This window comes from Haliaeetus albicilla, chromosome 6, assembly GCF_947461875.1.
Source record: "Haliaeetus albicilla chromosome 6, bHalAlb1.1, whole genome shotgun sequence".
Lineage (NCBI taxonomy): Eukaryota > Metazoa > Chordata > Aves > Accipitriformes > Accipitridae > Haliaeetus > Haliaeetus albicilla.
Genome location: NC_091488.1, coordinates 46050235 through 46066813, shown reverse-complemented (window position 1 = coordinate 46066813; position 16579 = coordinate 46050235). Strand labels below are relative to the sequence as shown.

General features: G+C 44.9%; 1 protein-coding gene across 3 annotated transcripts; it reads right to left on the bottom strand.

Annotated features, from left to right (window-relative positions):
• Positions 1-2142: 2142 nt before the first annotated feature.
• LOC104319887 (3 beta-hydroxysteroid dehydrogenase/Delta 5-->4-isomerase-like) lies at positions 2143-15306 on the bottom strand. 3 transcript variants are annotated; one of them, XM_069785919.1, is made up of 4 exons: positions 15211-15306; positions 14729-14951; positions 9070-9234; positions 2143-6416 (listed from the first exon to the last, which is right to left on the bottom strand). In XM_069785919.1, the coding sequence occupies exons 2-4, from the start codon at positions 14880-14882 to the stop codon at positions 5602-5604; spliced, it is 1134 nt and encodes a 377-aa protein (XP_069642020.1). In that variant the 5' UTR covers positions 14883-14951; positions 15211-15306; the 3' UTR covers positions 2143-5601. The 3 variants fall into 3 exon arrangements, with proteins under 3 accessions (XP_069642020.1, XP_069642022.1, XP_069642021.1); XM_069785921.1 differs by having other exon boundaries at positions 15051-15244; XM_069785920.1 differs by having other exon boundaries at positions 15082-15244.
• Between the last annotated feature and the right edge of the window lie 1273 nt (positions 15307-16579).

The window sequence follows — 16579 nt, the reverse complement described above, 5'->3', positions numbered from 1 at the left end:
GCAGAGGCTATACATAATGTTTCATATTGTGATTCTGCACCAAGCGTATGAATTGAGCCAAAGCTTTCTTCTTTAAAAAAAAGGCAGTTTTGACTTAAAAATCATAATTGAGAAAGTTAACATTTATCTTGTCATTTTTATCATTTAGTCTGTATTAATTCATTTAACATCATAGTGTAAAATGACAACTTGTAAAGCAAACTTCAGCCAATAACAAATCAAAACTTTTATAATTATTTGAAATCTGCAAGGTACTCAAAATACCCATGTCATGCTTGTCTGACAATATAGATTCTTCATAAAAACATGCTCACTGGCATTTACTATCCAACTCCATTGACTGTATCCTATATTAACAATACCAATGCCAGTACTGACATGAGAGCCACTTCTTCTTCTGTTCCTCTGGAGCTTCTTCAGTATTCCTAAATTTATTAAAAATGTACAAGCTTAGAGTTCCAGCTCCATTTTAGCAAGCAAAATCTGTTCCTCCCTAGCGACAAAATATTTAACAGAAAAAGGTGGTCTTTAAACTTAGCTTTTATATCTGCTGGAACCAGAAGTAATTCATTTGTCTGTAGCATGTAAGTATCACTGACATATCTTTGCTACTTCCCCCTTTCTGCAGGCCTGAAGGGTAAATAGACACCTTCACAGCAAAGCAGCCTGAACATTTTTTTCTTTTCCAGTGTGTATACTTAAGTAAAATTCTTCTTACTGACTGTGACCCTGTTGACAGTGGAGTTTCATTGATAACCAATAGTTTGCTTTACTGATTGCCAAGAAGCTAATTAAATTAGATAAATGGTAGTGGTTAGCTAACTTAAAAAATAACAAGGCTCTTACTGATTGAGTACATTTTGTAGCCACTTTGCTAACCTGCCAAGCCTAAGAGTATATAAACAAGTTACTGCAAATTAGACTAAGTGTAAGCTTGCAGCAAATCAACTGCTTTGCAGTAAGTGTGCCTATTCTCCTTGGTATCCCTTGAAATATCTTAATTGGCTTGTGTTTGTTAGGGGGTAACAACACGCACAGGCTCGCTTGGTGACTGCCAAGCAGGAGAGTAACACATTCAGGTATCCATTCCTGTGGGCTTTTTATTGCAGACACTCCACTATTTTGGGCAAATACCTGAAGCAGATGCAAGCCTGAGGGTGCTCAGGGAGGACAGTTGCCTGCGTCCATCTCTCCTCCTCACCTTCTTTCTTGCTTTCCCCGCACCCTGGCACCAAGAAACGCAAACAAAGAATGAGAGGCGTAAAAATCCCCACCACGCTGCAAAAATATGACTAAAAATAAAAAACCTAAGCCTTATTTTTTCCCTTCTTTTCTGCTGTTGGGCAGGTTTCACATGAGCAGACACTCCAGGGAGTGGGACACAGCTCCACAGGGCAGGGGGCTGCGAGAAGCTTGGCACAGGGGTGTCCTTCTGCAAATTTAAGGGTCTTTACTAAACTAGGGTTTAGTAAAGGGTCACAGTCTCTTAAGTCATTTCCCTTAACTTGCTTTCTTGCTGAGCATTCATGTTGACTTCTCTTTCATTAAAATGATGAGGCCAGTAGTGGGAATGGTGATGATCCCCTGGCAGATGATCCCGAGAACGTGAAACAATATGAGACATTACTGGAGGCATTTGAAGATAATGCTTTCCAGAGAGGGCCAGCATGTGTCAGAAATGCACCCGAGGGACCGCCTTGGGGAGAGACAGGATGATGGCATTCATCTAGAAAAGGCCCTTGAGGGCCTCCACGGCATCCTCCTCCACCCAGGAGATGCTATAGGAGACAATCACTCTGGATACAGTGATGGTGAGGAAATCATCAGCCAGACATCAAACCTTCAGCAGCATAAGGCATCCCAGACGGAGAAACCCCACAAATGTCCCAAATGTAACAAGGGCTTCAGGTGGTTCTCTGATTTAATTAAACACCAGAGATCCCACCCAGGTGAGAAGCCCTTCATATGCAGTGAGTGTGGGGAAAACTTCAGGGTGAGCTCCCACTTTATCTCCCACAGAAGAATGCACACAGGAGAAAGGCCCTACCCTTGTCTTGAACGTAGGAAAAGCTTCAGCTGAAAATGTCACCTTAGAAATCACCAGAGAGCCCACACTGGCGAGAGACCTTTCAAATGCATGCAATGTGGAAAAGGCTTCAGTGATTTCTCAACACTCGCCCAGCACCAGCAAACCCACACGAGTGAGAAGCCCTGTGTGTGTTCCCAACATGTGAAGTGCTCATGCCAACAGACACCAGCGAGTCCACACCGGAGAAAAACCCTTTATGTGTGCTGAGTGTGGGAAGTGCTTCCAAAACAAGAAATGCCTCAAACAGCACTGTAAACTTCACCTGAAACAGACAGCAGGACAGTGTTTCCCTTGGGTTTGTGAGCATTGCTGCCTTGCCTTTAAAAAAAAAAAAATTCAATTATAAATTCTATGGTGTGACTGAAGGAAGAAACTACCAAGGGGAGGAGGAGGACTCTGTCACAGAACAAGTAGGTTACTGATGAGGTAGGAGGGGGATGGCATGGTAGGGAAAGAAATGGGAATAAGCTTCCCGTCAGCAGGAATGGCTTGTCATGGGGATTGAAGGAAGGCATGTGGTAGCAAGAAATAGGGAGGAAGTTCAGCAAAGAAGGAATTTGGTGCTTGGAAATCGGATTGTTGGGAGCATGGCCCTTGGAGAGATGGAAAGATCCCACTATCTTACTGAGAAGGCAAAAATTACAAAGTAGGCTCCAGCAATGGGAGCCCACATTTGGGAAATGAGTCACTTACTGAACTGCGGAAGAAAAGTTGTCCTTTATTCTCTCTTGGCAGCATCTGTAGATATTTTAGGAGCTCTGTTAAACCTGGTCAAAGATGTCCCAGTTTTCTGGTACATGTTGTAATATTCCAGCTCTTTGATGTGTTAAGTGCCTTCCCCTATTAAATAGCAGCTCTGCTTCTGTTGTTCTCCGCCTTCCTTTCCTGCTCTATTTCCATGTGCCTGGATTGTCCTTTCTACTCCTACTTCAGTGTCAGAGCAGCCATGGCTGCACCCATCATTTTGGTCTCACCAGACATTAGGATCTATCACTAGCCTAGAAAAATAATGGATGTTACTGTGTTAAACATCTTCTTTTTGCTTTTCTAAGCAGGATTTGTTAACTGCCTTCAGCCGTATTTTGTCTTACGCATCCTGAGAGCCTTATTCAACCCAGGAGGCAACTGAGATAACTGCATATATGTAAATATATGGAGCTGATCTGTAGCTTTACTAGCAGCACTGAGAGAGATGTGAATTTTATGTACTTGGGAGCCTTTTGGAGGCTAATGGCCTGCTTCAAGCCTTCTGCCTAGGAACAGAGTGAAAGCGGGCAACTGGAAGGGAGCAGAGCATGAATGGTGGTGACTGGAGGGCCACAGATTGCAAATGGAGGGTCCCAGAGGGGAGTGGAAATGGAAACAGAAATGGTGGGAAGTGGAGGGGAACAGAGATGTACAGAGGGGAATGGAAAGGAACCATCCGGTGACAAAAAAGCCAACAATGCAGGACACTGGAGGGGAAAAGAACGTGAATGGTGAGGCTCAAGGGGAGAAGGCATGAACAGAGGGGCTGTAGCTAAACAGATTTGCACCAGAGAGGTCTAGACAGAATGAGAACATGAAGGGAGGGGGAAAGTACAAATGGAGGGGACGGGAGAGGAAGAGATGTCCATCAGAGGAATCTGGAAGGGATAAGAATGGGAACAGTGGGGAGCGGATGGAAACAGAAGACAAATCATCATTTAGTGATGGGAGGGGAATAGAACATGAACAAAGGTGGCTTTTTCTCATTTACCTCAACTTTAGCAATGCTCTCAGCATAGTCTCCACCAGCATTCTTGGATGTGGGTGGACATTGTGTTAAATAATACCTTTTGGCTCTTTTTAAACTTCACTGCACATCAGTTTGCTTGGTGCAGCTTCTATCCAGAATTTTACAATTCCAAACTTCATTCCCTTATTCTTTAAGGTTGCTGCAAACCTCCTCACTCTCTGTAAGTCTCTAGAGGTGTTATCAGCGTACAGTGTAGCTGGGGATGGGTCTCCTTCAGCATGGGATAGATCTGTGTGCTCACTAATAAAGGAGGAACTCTGATGGAGGTGTTGAAAGTACTGCTTGCTCAGTGGAGAAAGGTGGAGATGTTGACCTGGTTATCTGTGAAGCGATGGCATTCAAATAACATCCGCAGCACTAGTTTGCTGACTGTTTACAAAGCCTTCAGTGGGAGCCTGGAAAACTTATTTCTGTGTCCCCAGAATATGACTGGAAGTGCTGATGGCTGGTATTCTACCGCTTCAGATCTTACATACTTAACCTAAGATGTTACTAAAGAAAATGGTAATACTTGCACTGGGACTATATAATGTCTAGGGCACTGAATAATTAAACTCAGCACAGACTTTAAGCTGCCAGCATCTCTGGAAATGTGATTTATTTACATTAGTACTGAGTCAGGTAAAATGTTTCTGTTCACATCATCCTGAACAGAACACCACAGATATTCCCATCTCTTAGAGCTGTTTTCAGTGTATGTTTAAGAAGCAAACACTGGATCGCATGTATTTGTTCAGACAAGTGCTACATTTTTGGCCCGAAAGTCAAGTTACACATTCTGCAGAAACTCACATGGCCATCAGAAAAGCCAGGGACAGCACATATGCATCTATCAGCTAAAGTTAGCCTTTTTTCCCAGCTGAAACCTGGAAATAGCATGATTTTTTTCAGCAGTCTTTATTTTTCCTCAGTGTTCACAAATGTCTTGACTCTGCAATGGAAACTCTTCAGTGACCAAGGCTGTCCTGCAATATTTTTCTCCGTTTCATCTTGTTGAAGCTGTTGTTCTGCTGGGCAGCCATCAGATTTATTGCAAAATTTCTGACTAGGAAAATGAGAATGGATGAGGAAGTCTTCACCTGAGCAAATCTCCCCCTTCTCTGCTTCCACAAACCGTCCAAAGTAAAACTATGTTGCACTTACATTGTGCTTTTGGCTTCATAATGCTTACAGTGCCCAAATTTGCTCTCAAGTTTGACTGTCAGGTGAATGGCACAGGAAACTGGGCAATGCTCTGAAAAAGTCAGCAAGATCTGTAACAGCTTTTGCAATCAAGTGGCTTCTACCTGCTGTGTGTTTGGTAAGGCTGGCAAGAGCTGAGCGAGTAGGGTATGGCTGAGTAGTATACATTTATAAATTGTAATCATAGTTCTAGGACAAACTGTGCTTTACAAAAGCCTTAAAGGTGGCGTGGAGTGAAAAGCAAGGCTGATGATGTGTTCACACTGTGGACTGTGGGGAGTCTTACTAAAATAATGTCTTTGTGCTGCACAAGATGTAGAAGTGGATGTGGACTATGCAGGAAAGTTACCCTGATCAGCCTGTACTCAACAAACAAATTAATATTTCACTTTTATTTATTCTGGGTTGGGGCAGAGAGGCTGGGGGGGATGAGGGGACTGTTACACAAAGTCTTCATTTAAATGCTTTGTGGTTGTCTGCTGCTGCTGTTCACCCAGCTCTCCTCTGGCTCAAGGCCCTACTTGTTTAGCCAGGTCTCAGCTCCTCTTAAGACTTAGGCAGCCTTGCTTTTCAAGTACTCCCTTCTCTGTGGGACCATGGAAGCAATCCACTGAGCAGTGCACTGCTTGGCCTCTTCCCACGTGTAGCGAGGCACGTAGCCAAAATCCTTCTGTGCTTTTCTATAAGAGAAGGTGAATGGGGTGTTCAATAGAGTGACCAGGTGACGGTTGGTGGAGGGGATGTATCTGACAAAGGGCCGGAGCAAGAAGCTCACGATCTCCAGCAGCAGCGAGAAGTAATACAACATTGTCAGAGGCATGGGGAGCCGGGGCTCGATTCCAAACCCCAGGTCCCTGGTCAGCTCGTAATTTAGATCTGCATAGCTCATATGAGGAGTGTCATCTGAGATGTAGTAGAACTGCCCCCTGATGTGCTTGGCTTTCTGCGGGACTTGCAGGGCTTTGGCTGCCTGCACATGTGCCCAGGCGATGTTCCCCACGTACACGGGGTTCACAAAAGCCTCCTTCCTGGAGAAGCGCAGGTAGACATTTTTGTTCAACAGACACTTATCCAGATGACCTTGAAGAAACGGGCAACCTTCTCCAAAAATGTACATGGATCTCAGGGCGCAGGTCATCAGCGTGCTACCATCGTTTAGCACCCGGCCATCTGCTTTCAGCACAGAATCCTCTGCCAGTCTCTTACTCTGGGCGTAAGGAGATTTTGATATACTCTCATAAGCTGTATCTTCATCACCATTGAAAATTGGGTCACCTTTGCAGTTTGGGCCTGTCACTTCTATGGTACTGGTATATATGAAGTGCTGGACATTACAACGGACACATGCCTCCAGCAGTAGCTGAGTACCTTCAAAAGAGACACATGCATGTCAGTCCAGAGCTCCCCAAGCAGGAAAAAGTGGGCTTTTTAGATCAGAAACAGCACCTCTGGCCTGAGCTTGGCCAGATCTCCCCTCTCTGCAGCTGGAAGAATCCTGTCCTGAACTGGGCAGCATCTTCAGTGAAACTGAACCTGCTCTGAATCTGTATTTAAGCGGTATCAGTGCACCTGCTGGAGTTAAACAAGGATGAACACTTGGTCTTAATTGCATGTCGTGGGGGGGGTTTATGCCAAGGGTCAAATTTTGCTCTTGCTTAGGTTAGCATGAATACTGATTACAGATTTAGGGGCTTGTGTCCGTTGGTTGGATTGATGTGGCTTAAGGCAGAGAACCTTCAGAAGCTGCCCCTCTCATTAGGTACAATCCATCCTGTATGCTGAAGCCCCAGTTTTCCGGGCTCGAGGTGCTCTTGGATGGTTTGCTAAGCAGGGACAGAATTAATGTGGGACCTGAAGGTTTGCTCCAAAATCAGCTTCACCCAGTGGAAGTCTATTCACTATTCAATTGGCTTCAGAGGAGGGTTTGAGGAGAAAGCTCTTATGTCAGAACAACGCACAATACCATGTAGTCAAAGATCATAAAGCGCAGCGAGCAAAGTGATGTTTGTGTATGTACGCCTCCTCCTTTTTCTGCATATTCTGTCTTTTACTTGCAGTAATACAGGATTTCCTACTTTTAAAATCCTATCATAATGCTTTCATTGAGGGGAGCAGAGGTAAGCTGGCAAGTTCAAGGTCTTTCAAATAGCCAGGAGGGTTAAGCTAGGCAAGCACATTCAAGGGGGAAATAAATACTTTCATCTTGCAAGTCTATGAAGTACATAGCAGTGTCTTGGTTGGTCAGAAAGCCAAAAGAGCATCAGAATGTAAATGGAGGGAAATAAGGAAGAGGACTGCAGTATTTACTGACTAACCTTAGGGTCAGTTTGCTCTAGGAGCAGGACTGGCATGTGCTTTCATTCTACCAAATGTTATCAGCTAACCATCACGGGCCCAGTGGGCTTATTTCACCCACAGGCAGACTCTGATGGGGGGGATCTGAAGGATTTATGAAAGCCTAGATACTTTGTGCTTAAGTCTAAACCTGCCAAAAGGAACGATGGGACAGATGTAAACAAACTCTCTAGCTCTGACTCCAGCTCTTTTCTTTCTGCTTTCTGCTTTTGGGACATTTTAGTATTTGTCTGGGGTATTTTTGTTGGGTTGGGTTTTTTCCCCCATGGGTTTAGGCAACACATTCTGCCATGAAAAACAGATTGTAGCAGCAGTATGGTCATAAAGAGAGAGCGTTACAAATCCTGTTTCTGAACTACCATCCCTGTATATTTGTTTTTCATACTACCCAATGCACAGGTTTACAGGAACTTGCCTTCCTGCTCTTCCCTCCTGGCAGGGACCTAAGAAGCTGCCCGCTGGGCTCTAATTTGTGGTCACTGACAATTTGTGGCTTTGAGTGAGCAGAAATGAAAGGGTCTGGAAGCTGAATGTACAGGCAATGAGCCAGGCTAAAACAACAAAAATGTCATCCTGCTGTTTTTAAGGTGCGTGTAAGAGACAACTCGACTACAAAGAATGCTCTGGTGAGTAGCCAATATTTGTAAAAGTGGTGCCAGTGGAAGTATGTTCCTTATTTTTCCATGAAGAAGCCCTTTACCTGTGGCAGAGGGGAACAAAGAACTAGGAAAACTACTAATGTAAATAAGACCATCTTCCCCAAATCTTCACCAAGGAGCTGAAGCAACACAGCCAGGGAGGTCAGCGTGCATGCAGGTTAGGCACTACCAGTTCTCTGGAAGGCATAGAGGGTTTGGGGATCAGAGGGAGGGGGATAAAGTTGATCTTTTAGTACGTATATTTCAATTTCTTGGCAGCTGATGCCACACCGGCCATTCCTAAGTCAAAAACTTCCCCCTTCATCTGATCTTTTCATGAAGAACAGGGGCTCCTTAGTAGAAGGGGAAATCCCATCACAGAGTGAGAAGTCACTCAAACCCCTCTCTCCCACAGCCTTGAGTTCGTTGGGGGATTTTTGATGATAAGCTGAAGGTAGGAGAGCAGCTGCTCCTGTGAACTGCATTCATGCACACACAGACATAATGGCAAATGGGAGGAAAAGAAAAAAAGGAGGAAGAAAAAGAATAGGAAGCAGAGCGCCACAGGGGCTGGATGTTTGCTATAATTGCAGCGAAAGCCTGCAGTGTTTGTAAAAATTGAATACTACACAGGCAGGGATGCTGTATGGGGAGGGAGAATAAGAACCGATTTCTCAGATGCGCACAGGGATTTCAAAGGTGAATTGCTTCCAGACAGGTCCACTGAGCATAGCATTATGGCTATCCCCACTGAAGGCAGAGCCTGTGCAGATCTCAGGATGGGCATATGTGAGTGCTGACAAGCGTGAATGATCCTGCAGTGCCCTGCAGTGGAAGACCAGTGCACACTGGGTGTGGAAAGGGCCAGCGCTGCACATATGCTTTGCACTCACAGGTGTGGCTGTGCAAGATGCAGAACGACCCAGTTAATCTGGCTCAAAAATACAGGTCAGGTGCTCCCTCTCCTGAGCAGATGATGATCGGGACATAGTAGACATGGGTTTGAGAAAGGTGCTTCACCCGCTCACCTGTTACATTGACTTCCCAGAGCAGCTGCTTCTCTATGAGGCCCAAGGTGTCAATGATGGAAGCCGTGTGGATGACGACGGAGACCCCCTGACAGGCACGGTGCAGGAATGTCACATCTCGGATGTCTCCTTCCAGGATTTTCACCGTCGTCTTACCCTGGAACGCTGCAAGGGCAGTAGAAAACAAAGCAAAAGGCCTTAGAGGCATCCTAAGAAAAGCACGGAAAGGAGCGGTGAAGGGCCCTGTGGAAGCTGATGCTGCGCCTGGGAGGTGCTGACCGCCCAGGCAGGGGAGCGATATTTTAAGGCTGGGAAAACAGAAGTTATTTTGCAATGGCTATATTGTCAAGTGCTAATTACAGTGCTATAGAAGTCTATGTCGCACTACCTACTGTATTTTTGGAGCCAATATTCAACATGGTTCTTTCTTGTTTTCTTTTTTTTTAAAGAGAAATCTTTCTCACTGCTAGCAAGGACCTGAAGCTTCCTTCAGGTGTGACTATTTTGAAGTTCACAGGGGGAGTAGCTTTAGCTATGCATGTTCTGGTGACTGGCTATTTATAAAAGTATTAACCCAAGTATACCAAACAGCCAGGGACTGCATGCTCCTGTCTTCAAGGTGATGAATGATCTCTCGCCATGCACATGCGTGCACACCTATCTTCTGCCCCTTGACCTTGCCTATATTGCAGGTCTTCTAATACATACAGTTCTGACACATCTTTTTTATGTACCTCAGCCAGGATTGCTGTGCCTTTTCTAACTCCAGCTCTGGCTCCATTTCAGCGTGTGTGCTATGGGGTCATTTCTAGCATGCACATCTTTCTGGTCCAAATTTGAACTCTCAAGGCTGCTCTCCTGAGCTACCTCAGCCCTGACTTGCTTTAACTCCTGGTTTTTAAGCCCTATCCTTCCCCAGCAGCTAATGTGTGTGACCTGGATGCAGTCTTCGGTCTCGGAGCCATCCTTCCCTTAAGTTTTGCTGGGCAGAAGCATCCTTCATACAGCCCAGAATCACACTAACAAAATTGAGCCAGCGCAGGACAATCGCCTGGAGAAATGTATAGTCCGAGGCGATGCTGCTCTCCTTGGAAGCCTGCTGGCCTGGCTGCAGCTCTGCCATGGGAGAGGAGAGGACTTTCTCAGCGTGACTTACAGCTTTTCAGGAGGTGGAGGCATGTCCTCTCATGAGCCTCTGCTGTGGTTGCACTAGAGGGCTCCCCAGGCACAGCTACTGGGAAGGGACTCTGCACAGCCGGAGCGCTGGTCTTCTTCCAGCACAATCAACTGCCCATTTTAGATAAGAGAAGAACCTGATTAATTTATACAGCTTTTAGACTCAGCCTGACTGAAAGCTCGTGTATCCTAGTGCTTTGTGACCAGCTCCAAAGCAGGCAGTATTTCATCCCTTGTCTTTAATGGGGGAACACTAAGAGAGACAGCTGCTGGGATCTGGAACTGAGTGGGAGTGTCTTTTAAAATGGGTTTTATCTCATTATCTCTGTAGCACGCTAGAATGTAATCCTGTATTAATTTAACAATTATTCTGATGCAACAGGCTTGAGGATCTTTTTTTCATCACAGTCAGTTGGTCTGAGATGTGAAATTCGTGAAACATTTACAAAACAGTTAGTAAATCTAGAGTTACTGCCCTCCCAGCACTGCCACATGCTCTCTTATGCTCTTTTATTTTACAGAGTGCAGTCATTTCCTAGGGCTCCGTTTCCAGAAGGTTTACACTGACCTCTACTTGTATGGATGCAAAAGTGTCAGACTATGGGGCTAGGCTTTTTGTTAAGCACCTGGCAGTTAGATTTGCTCTAATAAACATTAGTCTTTCTACAGCGCTTAGGTTGATGTTATCCATGAGTAAGGCTTTGTGGGGTTGCAGTAATCCAAAGGACCGAAATACGTGGTTTTCACAATGTAAATTCTAACATGTGGCCCCTTCAGAGTGATGCCTGGGCAGGAATTAGGAAAACGGAAAGTTTTTACATGTGAAAATCAAAGCTTTCAGGAAAAATACAAAAGATACCTGTCCATTTCAAAGCTGATCACAGGGACAGTTGGTATCAGTCACTAGAAAGCTGCTGTCTAGCTGCTTTGCTCCTTGTTTGGGCTTGCAATTTAAATTGTGTGTGTGATATGAGGCAGGAAAGCTGCTCCTCCATTCCACTTTACCCAGCAGAAGTTGCTGTGCTAAATACAATACGGGCCTTGTCCACTTTACCAGCATCAGCTAGATGTCAGGAATCAGCAGATTGATCTTGTTTTGCTCTGGGAGAAGAGGAAAACTACAGGTGAGCTTAGAAGCAGAGAGAGGAAAGGATAAAGGACTGACAGACAGCAGTTTCAGTCTGAGATGGACAGGAGAGAGAAACCTGATTTCCATCTGCACAAACCATTGCCCAGGGATCAAAAAAGCACATGTGTGTCAGGTGGAAGGGGGAGGAAAAGAATAAATTCAACTCAGCTCTCCATTTTCTGTGTACAGTGATTATGAGAAAGTACCTACCCATTGGGAAAGCTTCTTCTACTTCACCACTGGTTTCTGTGTCTTCTGAGCTGTAAGCAATGCTCCCTGCTTGGTATGGGGTAGTTTTTGCTTGGAAATGCAATGACTACTCAATAAAATTCAGTGTCCTGTTGTGAGCAGTGTCTGACTCAGAAATCCACTCAGACTACTTGCCCTAAACTGTCTTTCTCTTTTCTATGTATTGTTTAAACTTCAAGCAAACAGCAATGTCTGTGGGACTTTTAGCTTGAATTTCTTAGTGCTCTTTTATAGAGGTCCTAACAGCTGTGGGGTGGGTGGTGGGGAAAGGCACTCCTCATGAGAGGTTAACTGGATGGTTCATTAAAATGGTCTACTTTGTGTATTCATAGGAGAAAATGAAAAATTGCAACTTATTTTCATTTGTAAAGGGTAGAGCAATTTATTGGCTTCTTTGGCCCAAGGAAGCTAAAATGTTTATTCTGTTCCCATTTCAGCTACTGGGATGTTCTGTTGCTACTCTGCCTTTCTGTTTTGAATGCAGTGATAAAGGCAAATGAATGTCTGCAAAGTTGCGCAAAAAGCTAGGAGGAAGTTTCCCAGAGCAGGAACTTCCCCCAGCAAAAGTCCTGGAAAAAACCAACATTCCTTCTCCCTCTACTTTCCTTCTACTTTGAAGCAGTACTGGGTTAGCAGTACAAAAACACTCAAGGCTCAAGCATTGCACAATCTATAAATGTCTGTCTCTGAAAAATGACATGAAATGAGGGTTCAGGGAGAAAGGGGAGGGATGTACAGAAAGATGAGGCAAGGGGGAATCAATGCTTTGAAATAGTGAGAAATCCTCTTGAGAACAACCTAGGAGTTTCCAACTTTTCCAGAAGTGCCAGTGCTATAGTGAACAAAAACAGAATTGCATAAGTGGAAGCACAGGAAAGGCAGAAAGATAAATTTGAAGTGGAGATGGGAGGTAGGAAACCCAAGGCGCCAAACTACTATGTTCAATGTGACGTTCATTCTCAACCACACAGTGTAACTGGGTGGACTCCAGCTCACAGCACTTGATATCGATTGGATCATCCTGGACTCCCCAGGGCTGCAGAAGACCGCAAATGCCACTGTTTTACGCAGACTGAGTGCGAAGGTCAAGGTCTCAGCAGTAAAGATTTTTGGACAAAAGAGGAGTGTCCTTGAGTGTCTCCTGGCACAAAGAGCTGTAACTTACACATACTCCTGTGTCTTACTACCCGCAGCTCTGACTCTGCAAAGATATTGCAAGTAAAAAGTGCTCAAGGGCTTAGTGAGAAAGAAACCCACTCAGCTCTGGTCCTGGCTATTCAAGAAATCCAAACAACATATGCTGGCAAGTAAAAGTCCCTGCAGTAAAAATAACACAGGTCAGAGGACTCCAGCCCCACAGTTTTTGCAGCAGCCCTGCATTTGGAATAGGAGTCACTGTGCTAGAGAAGGGCTTGAAAGGGAATGGCAGCAAAATACTTCAGGTAGTCCTGAGCACAGACGCTGGCAGGACACTTGAAGAGATGTAGCTACAGAGGTTGGTACAGGCAGAGGGACTGCCAGTCAAAGTGCAGGGCCTAAGGCAGTTCAAACACATCTGAAATGCCAGCCTGTTGTTCCTACTACCTGTTTGTGGGGGGAAAATGGCTCTGATGATAACTGATTTTTCCCTTCCTCCTGCGCTGGTCTGATAGGCAGCAGGGATGCTGCAAGAATAGGAGAGGGAGTGTCTGGGCTGTCTTCAGTGGAGGAAGGAGAGAGGGTAAGGAAAGAGGTCCTAGAGCTTTCCTGTTAACAAAAAAGGAGCAGCGAAACCTTTGCTGCAGCCCAGCCAAGGTTGTACACACACAAACCCTCATTTTCACTCCCCGGGAAGCTCCATGATCCCCACAAAGCTCTCCTGGCCTGAAGCAGCGCGGGTGCTTCTGTTGCTGCCCTGCTGCCTCAGCGTTAAACCACACGTGCTCCTGCTGCTGCAGCTGCAGGTTTTGTCACTGCGGGAACTGCCTGGCAATCAGAGCTGCTGCAAGGCTCACGGGCATCTAGCAAATCCTCAGTGAAATGCTGAATGACATTTAATGAGGAGTTGTATAAAACCATCCTAAAGGCTTGTGCAATTTGCACCGGGTTTATGGTGGACTGTTCCTACACTTTGATGACGCTTAAATGCTTTATAGAAAGAAATATACAAAGATTGTGACTCTTTAGCAAATCGTATGGGGATATTCCATAAAGGTTCCCATATAGTTCCCTGTATAGAGGAAGAGTAGCCTTGAGGTTAAGATGTGATGGAGGAAAGCATTGCCAAGTAAATGTGATGTAAGGACTTAAGAAGTTGATCGAATTTAGGTTCCTACACGCCTCTTTATAGATATGCTCAGGATCCCAGGAAATGGGACTTTTAAAATATAATACTCTGAGCTGCTTTCCCCGCCACAGACTGTTTCTGATGCTGGGCATATTGCTCATTTGTGCTGTCTCCAGTCCATTCAAGAAGCCAGAGTTCTGACTTGCCCTTTGCAAATGGACCCTGTCTCTTCTGTGCTTAGCACAAAAGGATTCTGCTCTCCAGGTGACTGCAATAATGTTAATAATAACAACAGATTTTTAAGATACCTCATCACAACTCTCAGCCAGATGATCATTATTAACCAAACTAATCACGGGTTGAAGAAAACCATTAGCATTTACACCCACAACTTTGCCACTGCCTTCTAGTCTAGCACATCAGAGCCCAGGACAGTATGCTCTGGGTTACGCTGACGTCCCCCTTTGCCCCCCCAGTATAGCAACACTTGCATTTTCCTTCCCTGCAAGCAGAAGCATGAGATTTTTGCACTAATTTTTGCTCTATGTGTTTTGATGTAATAGAAGTCGGGTTGAAGGCAGCCTCTTTACTGCATGAACAGTACATAGGTCTCTTCCAATCTAGAGAAGCCTCGGGGTCTGGCAAAGAAAAATCTTGCTTTTATGTTTTACGTCTGATTTCTGTGCTGGAGGGAGAGGGAAGGATAAAGCAAGACTTCCTTGAAATAAAACCTCTATCTGCAAAGCTGGTTTGGATGAGAGGTAAAGGCTTCCAAGCTGTCCATACGAGACAACAGCACATATACCCACAACACATAGTCCTCACGAGATGGTACTTACTTCCAAATCTGCCAAGTGCTTCATTGCTAAAGGCTTTGTCTAGCAGTCGGATCTCAGCCAGCGCCTCCTCTTCTTCCAACAGCAAGCGGACAATCCTCTGACCAAGAAATCCTCCTGCTCCTGTCACCAGGCAGCTTACTCCAGCCAGGGACATTGCTCTGGATTGCTCCTCGGTGCCGAACTGGCTGTTTCTTGAGCTTAGAGCGGCCGGTTCACCTCCTGCCTGAGGAAATGAACACATGACATCACCCTCGGGGGTCTTTACAAATCAAAGGGTGTTACCAGAAGGGGACACTACTGGAAAAGAAACTCTAACCCCTACATTAAACAACAATTTTTAAAGCATGTCTTACTTTTGCTAGCTATTACTATTCAGAAATAGCCTACGCATTTTTCCATGCAAAGAAAAAAACTCTTTACAAATTATTACAAACTAAGTAATTAACAAATCTGAAAATTCTCTAAATCAAAGCCAAACAAACCCCACAAAAGTCTGCCTCAATCCTTGGTTCCACCTCTCTAGCACTCAAAAGACTGTGGGGGAGATTTGCCTGTATTTATATACCGCAGGGCACAACCTCGGTCATTTTGCTTCCCCTCCCTCTCGCATGCCTCCTTTGCTGCAAAAACGAACATGGTGCTTCTACCCCCCCCACGAGGAAGGCTCTGGATGCGGCGAGGTCTGAGCCTAGATGTGGTCCTGCGTGCCTAAATCCTCGGAGGGCAAACCCTCATGCTGATAACTCTCTGTAGCTGCGCTTGCTTGTGTAATATGGTGTTAATATGAAGGTAGAGAGCATTAAAATTAAATGTACATAGCAGGAGTTGCTGTTTATAATGGTTTGAGAAGTGGCTTCTACTGCTGTAGTTTTTTTGGATACTGTGCTCCCCCATTATAGCATGGGTTTCTCACTCTTTCTAACCTCTGGGATTTTGTATTTGTTCAGTATACTCGAGGCACTGGAAATAATGAAATTGTCTAAGGTACCACTGAAGTTAAATTAAAGCTGCAGTAGAAAAAGATTCACCTCTGAAATGCCTGGTGTGAGATTACCTAGTTAAAATAAGGCTGCGGCTGGCTGTTTGTGCCTTTGCGGTGAACTATGTCATTACTTTTTACGTCTCCAGAATACAGGGAAAACGCCCAAGTGCTTCTCCCTAAGGTTTTACTCCAGTTCTAGCAAAATTCTTTTCTAGTGTGAGACTGGGGCAGGGCTTAGGCATTAGCCTGAAGCTCCTAATACCTGCGCTGCCTTCCCGGGTCTTCGTGTACGGTCAGGACATGCTGGCTGGAGCTTTATTTTCTGTCTCCTTCTCTCTCACAGCAATAGGCAGATATCCCTACTGAAGCAAAATGATAAATAGGCAGCTGCCTTAAGCGAGAAGGAAGCTACAAAGCAGCCCAGCAACACACTAATTAGGCTGAAATCACTGGAAAGGGGATCACTGATTTCAGGCACAGCTGGAATGGATGTCTAAAAACGCTTTGCTTGCATTTGTGCAACTAAGTCCTAAACTCCCTTTTTTTATTCTGTCATGAATTTTGCTCCCTCATTAAAGAGAGCCCTGGAGACAAGCTATAGAAGCAGCACCCCCACATTGTTACTTTTTTAGAGCAAAACTGGGCCTCCAAGTGACAGGAGGAAAGCGAAACCATTTCTGTTGGAGGAGAAAAGTTTCTAGCTAACACAGATGACAAAGTTTTGGCAACTGTTTCAATCACAGTGTCCTTGAAAATCTTCCCTTACCCCAACAAAGAGTTAAAAAAATTGTTATCAGTGCTTCTTTCCTTGGCTTCTCTCAGGCAGGACCTTGACGTTGTCTGTTCTTATCAGAAGCTGCTGCAAATTA

Bases quoted from the DNA above. Each gene is read 5' to 3' on its own strand.
- LOC104319887 (XM_069785919.1), bottom strand. From the start codon at position 14,882: ATGTCCCTGGCTGGAGTAAGCTGCCTGGTGACAGGAGCAGGAGGATTT. The intron at 9,235-14,728 runs GTAAGTACCATC...CTGCCCTTGCAG, and splicing joins AGCACTTGGCAGATTTGGAA to CGTTCCAGGGTAAGACGACG. The intron at 6,417-9,069 runs GTGAGCGGGTGA...TCTCTTTTGAAG, and splicing joins CTGGGAAGTCAATGTAACAG to GTACTCAGCTACTGCTGGAG.